We start from the raw sequence: 7,633 nt of genomic DNA, 5'->3' as shown, positions 1-7,633 counted from the left end.
TGCAACCACCTCCGAGGAGCTCGGGGCCGTCACCGTCAAGGCCTCCTACCGCCCCTCCGAGCAGAAGCTGCGTGTGGAGCTGCTCAGCGCCTCCAACCTGCTGCCCCTGGACTCCAATGGTGAGTGGAGGCTGCCCCGGCCGCTCTCCGTGTCTGCTCTCGGGTCCCCCAGAGTTCCTGGGCGCTCGGTGCGTTTCCCCTGGCCCACCACGAAGGGGGAGTGCTAGCGGGCAGGGCACTGCTGCTGGGGGGCAGACTGCACTCAGGGCTTGGGGTATCATCCTTGGCCAACGTCTCCTCCCGGGCCACTTGCCAGGCTCCAGCGACCCTTTTGTCCAGCTGACCTTGGAACCCAGGCATGAGTTCCCTGAGCTGGCCCCCCGGGAGACCCAAAAGCACAAGAAGGACCTTCACCCACTGTTTGATGAGACCTTTGAATTGTGAGTGGTCCTTACACTGGCTGCATTCCCCAACCCGACCGCCTCAGGCCTGATCCTCCCAGTTGGGGCCCAGGGGCTCCCCTCAGATGACCCGGCGTGAGTCCCCGGGAGGGGGCAGTGGGGACAAGTGTTTGCTGGCACATGCCGCAAGCCTGCACCCCTGGAGGCGGAGTTAGGGGGCACTGTTGGGGAGACTCCTCTCACATGTTGGACTGAGAGGCTTGCTTTCAGGGAAGGGGCATGTCTCCAAGGTCCTCTGTTCCACAAGACGGGGGGCCTGGGTACACAGGGGCCCCTGGTTGAAAGCATCAGCCCACAGTCAGAGCAGACATGACAGCATGTGCGCCGAGATACGCCAGGCTGAGAGCTGACGTTGTGATCCTCATCTCCACCCGTCTGGGTGAGCCCGTGTGCAGGGGTAGGTGGCCACGGCACTACGCGGGGCGGGCAGTTGAGCTGACTCTGTCCCCCGCCCAGCCTGGTGCCTGCTGAGCCGTGCCAGAAGGACGGGGCGTGCCTCCTGCTCTCAGTGCTGGACCACGACACCCTGGGGACCGATGACCTGGAGGGGGAGGCCTTCCTGCCGCTGTGCTCCGTGCCTGGCCTGACAGGGATGGAGGAGCCTGGCGAAGTGCCTCAGACCCGCCTGCCCCTCACCTACCCTGCACCCAACGGTAGGCCTGAGCCCTTGGGCAGGGTAGAGGCTGTGAGTGTGGGTCCTGGCCCAGCACGGGGATGCAGGGGAGGGGCTGCCAGGCTCTGGAGCCCCCAGAGAGGCGGCGATGGGATCAGGAACACCTCCCTGGAGGCGGAAGCCTGTGGAGCTGGAGTGGTGATCAAGGACCCGTGGTCTAAGCTGGGCTGGGTGTGCACGCCTCTCCCTGGTGGGATAAGGTCACCGAATTTTGCTTGGGGAGAGGGGCCATCTCTCTGCCCAGGGGGATGTTTCTGCAGAGCAGCCCTCGAATTCGATGAGAGGAGTAGGAATTGTGTCTGAGCACTTGTGATGGGCCTGGACACATTAACCCTCATACCACTCCCTTACGACCACCCAGCGAGGCAGCTAGCTGTTGCTGTTCTCCTGTTCTGATGAGCAAACCGAGGCACACATTGGTTAACTGGTCCAAAGTTTTCGTATGAAAACGTCACAGTTGCCACCTGAGGCACATCAGCCTCTTGCGCTGCAGCTGGGCTGAGAGTTCAGGCCAGCGCCACTGCCAGGCTGTCCTGTGAGCGTGGCTGGGTGGGCCAGTCCCTAGGCTCGGGAGGACGGGGCGGGACCGCAGCCCCGGCCACTCGCCAGGCGTTCCCAAGTCTGACCCCCAAATGCCTCTCTTTGCAGGGGATCCGATCCTGCAGCTGCTGGAGAGCCGGAAGGGTGACCGCGAGGCCCAGGCGTTTGTGCGGCTGCGGCGGCAGCGGGCCAAGAAGGCCTCCCAGCACGGCCTGCGGCCGGGACGGTAGCGGTGGAGGCTCGGTCCCGGGGGGGGCGGTCTGGGTTCTCCCACCACAGGGCAGCCCTCCCGCCTGGCCTAACACCCCAAAAGGGCCCTTCGGGTCTGGGGAGCCCAGCGTGTGGGGGCTCCTGCTGCCAGAGCCAGGCGCCCAGTGATGGGAGCCCGGTTCACAGTATTTATACCCCTCCCTCCTCCCTTCAGCCCTGGCCTCAGCATTCCCTGCAAGCCCCGTCCAAGGGGTGGGGGACAGCAGTCTGCTTCCCTTACCCCTGCCCCCCTCTTGGGGAGAAGTTACTCTGGCAGAGCAGGGTCTCAGCCCCCATGTCCTGTTCTAGCCGCTGGGGTGGGGGCCAGGCTCCTGGGGCCTGTTGTTCAGTACCTGTGATGGAGGGAACCTGGGTCCTCTCCTGAGGGGCTTTCCGGCACCCAGGCTGAGAAGCCGGGAGCCAGGGACCTTCTCACTCAGAAGGGTGAGAACTGGCAGGCCGTGGGGACGGTTTGGCGTTGTCTGCTGAGGACCCCTCCTCCTTGGGACAGTGCCTACCACCTAGAAACTGTTTTAGCAAAAATAAACAATCTGCTGTCCTCTCACCAAACATGAAGTGTTGGCCTGCAGTGGGGCCCAGGTTACAGTCAGGCCACGCAAACTCCCTCCTCAGCCCTCAGGAGACCTTGAGCTGCCCCAATCCTGGACCCCGGCCCACCCCTCACTCCCCTGTGTTACAGAGCTGCGAGGCAGGCGTGGAGGTACTGATGCCGGGGCAGGGACTGGGGCAACTAGGATCACTGGTATTTTGGCTGAAGGCTTCAAAGAAACCACCCACCAGACATACTAGGCTCTGTGGCCGGTGCCAGCACAGGAACCTGGCACTCTCGTGAGAGCACCTGGAGTGGGGGGCCTCCCCCGGCGTAGGCTGAGCCTGAGGCGCCGCTCTAGACGGCAGGGCTTAGTGGAATGGCACCCCAGAACTGCCTAGGGGAGTGGCCCACAGGCTGGGAGTCAGCGCCTGGGGCTCACTGTCATTCCCTTGACTGTGGTTGAGTCACTTAACCTCTGAGTCACTTAACCTCTCAGGAGTCTGCACAGGGGTGATCAGATAAGGTCATCTCCAAGGATCCGGGCAGCTCTGTTCCCCTGAGGCAGGGGGAGGGAGGTAGCCCAAAGGCTCCCTCGAGGGGCAGGCCCACCCTTCTTTTGATGCTTTTATGAGCAGGCACTGTCTGTTCCTGAGAAACTCCTCCGAGCCTTGTCTTTTGGAAGACAGGTACGCCAGTTGCCACTGACGACAGAGCTCTGAAGAGTCCTCTGGCCTGGGCGGTCTCCCGGTCCAGGATTAAAGGCCCCAGCAGGCCTGTGGCAGAGAACACACTGTCTAGGAGCCTGGAGCAGCCCTTGGGCCTGGGTGGGACAGCCAGGCTAGGTGCCAGTCCAGCGCATAGTAGGGAGGCCCTCATTTAGGGCCCCGCTCTCCCGCACCCCCATGTAAACAAGCTGCCATCACAAGTTCATATTTTATTTCCAATATGTTTGGAGCTTTGATTTTTGCATTTTTGTAAAAAAGTTTTCACTTGATTCACTGAAAGCCCTTTCGTGCTAAGCCCAAGGTGGGGCCTGGGCCAGGCCAGACCCTCGGCGGCCCTCTCGCTCCCACCCCAGACCCCCCGTGCGGGGAGTGGGGTGGCCTCCCTCTGCCCACTCTGCCCTCCCACCCCTGCCGCATCTCTCTGTACAGAACAATGTTTAAAATGGAAGCTAAGACACAACATACATCGGACAGGCACGCACACACATGCACACGGGCGCCTGCTCCCCACTGGGGCAGGACGTCAGCTGCACTCAGAGAGCACCACGGAATGCGTACGGAGCCCCGCCTGGCCAGGAGGGCAGGGCCGGGCCCCGCCTTGGTCCTCACGGTCCGCAGCTCCTCCCCACCCACTGCCCTGCTAGCTGCCAGGGGGAGGGCTGTGCAGGGGTGGGGGGCAGCCGAGGGCCGCAGGGGGGTGGAGAGGGCAGTGGCAGCCTCGAGGTGCCCCAGGGCCAGGGAGGCTGCTCCAGGAGCCCAGGGCTAGGGGAAGGGCTGGGGAAGACCCCGGCCTCAGGTACCTGAGGGGTAGAACGCCTGGGCTTTGCCCCTCGAGGAGCGTCAAGGGCCCAGGGTCGGGAGTGGGGCTGGCCCCACAGCTTTGGCCTGCCAGCCCAGACTAAATACACATTTGGTAAACCTAAGAGCTCGGCGGGCGTGGACCCCCTCTCAGCCTCACAGCTGGGAACCAGGGTTGCCCCTGAGTCCTCCACACTCTGGCGCTCGCCCTGGCCTGGGGAGGCGGGGTGAACAGGGCCTGCCCTGAAGGCTTGTCCCCTCCCCTCGGCCCCCTCGAGCTTCCCACCTTGACCTGCTCAGGCCCCAGGAAAAAGTTAAAAATAGTTAGTTCCTACATAAAAAAGAGACAGAAACAAATTCCCTGCCAGAAGGCTGGTGGGAGAAGAGGGGACTTTGTCTCTGCAGCAGGAAAGGTAGGGAGCGGGCAGGGGGAGAACTGCAAAATAGTTTTTTTCTTTTAAAAAGTGCTTGGTAAGTCTGTTTTAAAGTGTGTGTCTATATCTATGTACAGATATACACACACTGTTCACACGCTGGCCGCCCACGCATACCTGCATACGTACAGAAGTGTATACATATACATAATCATATACATATACATACATACATACATACATACATACATATATATATATATACTTTTAAAAGTCCTAGGTGAGAAGATCTGAGCCAGGCGAGGGCCGAGCCTACAGGGTCACGACTGGAGGGAATGGGCCCGGCCCGGCTGGCAGACGGGGCACTCACTGCCCTCGGCACAGAGCTCACACAGCACGGCGTGTTGGCACGGCAGCACCGCTCGGTTCTGCTCCTGACACTTAAGGCATTTCACCGACTGCATGTGGAATACGGCCTGCGGAGGAAGGGACACTGCAGTCACTGGCCTGGGCCCGCGTGGGACAAGGAGCTCCCTCAACTCTCACTTCAGCCCCTTCGGGTGAGGAAACTGGGCACAGAGCTCTAGAGCCTGCTCACAGCCCCCAAGAGGGCAGGGTCAGAGGCCAGGCTCATTGCCTTGAGGCACCCAATCTCTGCCTTCACCTGCCAGTGGGCCCAGTGGGGCCCGGTGGGATGCGGGAAGGCCAGGGCTGCTCTGCAGCTCCCGCTGGGTCAAGCCTTTCCTCGCACCGAGGCTTCCTGCCTCTCGTCTTGTTAGATCTTGTACTGACCCTAGGTCCCCTGTGACGACTCTGGGGTCTGGAGAGGGTACCACCGCGCCAGAAGTCCAGTGAAGGGAAGAAAGCTCTTCCCTGCTAGGTCGTGCTCCCAGGACCCAGCAGGGCACTGAGGAATGCAGACAAGAGCCCCAGGGACCTAACATTCTGGAACGTCTGCTGGCGTGCAGAGCTCACAGAAAGGGAAGTGGTCAGGATGAAGCCTAGGGCGCAGGCGCACTATCGCAGCTCAGCTCAGGCCTGCCCTCCAAAGAGCGGGGGTGGGCCCTGGCGCCCCCTATCTCCACTCTCCCCTCCCCAGTGTGGGTGTCCTGGGTCAGCTCAGCTGCAGCAGAGGCTCTCAGGAGGAGGGTAGCCAGCCCCGAGAGGCAGGGACCCATCTGAGTCCCAGCACTGGCCAAAGCCACAGTGTAGCCTCACCCGTGCTCCCTGGGGTGCTGACCTTGTCCACTTGCTCCAGGTGAGCCCGCAGCCGCTTCTGGAGAGAGTGGAGGGTGGAGAGTGAGAGGGCCTCCAGGCCCGGGAAGGCGGGCAGGGCCTGTGGGTCAGGGCCCGAGTGCAGCCGCTCCAGCTCCTCCTGCAGCTTCTTCACCTGCACCTCCAGGGCATCCCGCTGCTCCCGGGCCAGCTCACACTCCGCGCCCGCTGCGCTGGCCCGCTCCCCGGCCTCCTCTGCCTCCTTCTTCCAGGCATCACAAGCCTGTGGGCCCAACACGCAGCACCTTGTCACGATGGCCCGCTACCCTTCTCCCCTGCCCGAGAGTGCGTCTCTGGGGGCCAGTGGGGGCCACCGCGGCCGCGGGGCCTGCTGGGAGCTGGGGCAGGTGTCTGGGAAGGGGGGCAGGGAGGAAGGCTGATGCTGCCTGCAGAAAAGAGAAGTTTCAGGACCTGCGAGAGACCCTCTGTGGGCAGGGCAGGGGGCCAAGCCCAGCGGAGCGGGGGAGCGCCAGGCGGAGCTGGCCAGCACCTCGAGGGGCAATCAGGCCGTGGCCCATCTCAGAACCTACAACCCTGGACCCAGAGCTCAGGAGTCAGGGCTTCTGGGGAGAGGCACGCGGTACTATAAGACCAGACCAAATGAACAGCTTGGAGAGGGGATTCCAGGCCTGTGATACCAAACACTCCATGGTCCTGACTGACAAGGCAAGTTTTTCCACGGGGGAGAGAATAAACAGCCGCATTTCTGCCCTGCTCTCCAGGACCCCTGGCTCCCCCAGCCCCTACACCCACTCCACGTAAGGCAGGCTCCGGCTGAATGCCCCGGGCCCTGGGGAAGGCGGGTGGGCCTGAGAGCTCAGTACCTGCTTGGCCTGCTTCCAGGACTCCTCCCACTGCTTGATGGTGCCGTTGGCTTCGTCCAGCTCCTGCCGAAGCCGGGCCAGCTCGGCAGCCCCCGGCCCTGACAGGAAGGCAGGGGAAGTGCCCGGGGAGAAGCTTCCAGAGGCAAAGTGCTCCCAGATGCTGCTGTTCATCCCATTCAGACCTGCCCCAGGAAGGGGAGGGCCATCAGCGCTCTGAAGGGCTTTGGGCCCGGGCCCTGTCAGCCCTGACTGGGGGCTCCCGGGGGCTGTCTGTGCCAGGCTCCAGCAATGCCAGGCTGGGAACTTCACAGGGATGTGTAAGCCCCACGTGTTACTTCTGTGTCTCAGCATCCCTGTCTGTAAAGCAGGGTTCCCCTCACTTGCCTCCCAAGGTGATTCGGGGGACTAGGGAGAGCAGCCAGAGAGCGTGGTGATTTGTGATCCCAACTTTACTTTCAGGCTAGAGGAAGGGAAGCCTTCTTGTGACGTGAGGGCCCAGGAGGAGATTCAGGAAAGCAAGACATGGGTCAGAGCCTCAGACGCTGGCAGAGCTGGAGCAAGAAGAGCTCAGGGAGTCCTGGGCCCAGCCCCCTTGTTTTACAACGAGGAAACTGAGATAAAACATGTTGCCAGGAATCACAGAACTATAAGCGGGAGAGCCAGTACAGTCAGGACATCTGGCTGCAAAGGCCTGCGCTCTGCGATAGGCTAAGCCATGTGCTCACCCAGCGCCCTCACCTGCTGAGCCCTCACCTGGCCATTTGGTGGGTGTTTGCTTAAACAGACTGGTTCCAAATCGGGAGAGGGGTACGTCAGAGCTATATATTGTCACCCTGCTTGTTTAACTTCTATGCATAGTACATCATGAGAAACGCTGGGCTGGATGAAGGACAAGCTGGAATCAAGATTGCCGGGAGAAATATCAATAACCTCAGATATGTAGATACCACCACCCTTATGGCAGAAAGTAAAGAACTAAAGAGCCTCTTGATGAAAGTGAAAGAGGAGAGTGAAAAAGTTGGCTTAAAACTCAACATTCAGAAAACTAAGATCATGGCATCTGGTCCCATCACTTCATGGCAAATAGATGGGGAAACAGTGGAAACAGTGACAGACTTATTTTCTTAGCTCCAAAATCACTGCAGATGGTGATTGCAGCCAT

General features: G+C 61.2%; 2 protein-coding genes across 2 annotated transcripts in view; one reads left to right on the top strand and one right to left on the bottom strand.

Moving 5' to 3' along the window:
- The window catches only part of UNC13D (unc-13 homolog D (C. elegans)), a 15,968-nt gene extending 13,476 nt beyond the window's left edge, over positions 1-2,492 (top strand). Inside the window, exons 30-33 of the mRNA XM_010856184.1 lie at positions 1-119; positions 316-439; positions 917-1,113; positions 1,782-2,492. Of these exons, the coding sequence (XP_010854486.1) occupies positions 1-119; positions 316-439; positions 917-1,113; positions 1,782-1,903 (562 nt within the window). The 3' untranslated portion in view covers positions 1,904-2,492. The remainder of the gene's footprint in view (positions 120-315; positions 440-916; positions 1,114-1,781) is intronic.
- Positions 2,493-2,589: 97 nt separating this feature from the next.
- Positions 2,590-7,633, bottom strand: part of UNK (unkempt family zinc finger) — a 35,604-nt gene continuing 30,560 nt past the window's right edge. Inside the window, exons 13-15 of the mRNA XM_010856504.1 lie at positions 6,472-6,653; positions 5,613-5,870; positions 2,590-4,848 (exon numbers count right to left, since the gene is read on the bottom strand). Coding sequence (XP_010854806.1) covers positions 4,693-4,848; positions 5,613-5,870; positions 6,472-6,653 — 596 coding nt within the window. The 3' untranslated portion in view covers positions 2,590-4,692. The remainder of the gene's footprint in view (positions 4,849-5,612; positions 5,871-6,471; positions 6,654-7,633) is intronic.

Source organism: Bison bison, unplaced genomic scaffold, assembly GCF_000754665.1.
Source record: "Bison bison bison isolate TAMUID 2011002044 unplaced genomic scaffold, Bison_UMD1.0 scf7180017864371, whole genome shotgun sequence".
In the NCBI taxonomy this organism is placed as follows: Eukaryota; Metazoa; Chordata; class Mammalia; order Artiodactyla; family Bovidae; genus Bison; species Bison bison.
This window is presented reverse-complemented; position numbering and strand designations above follow the sequence as displayed.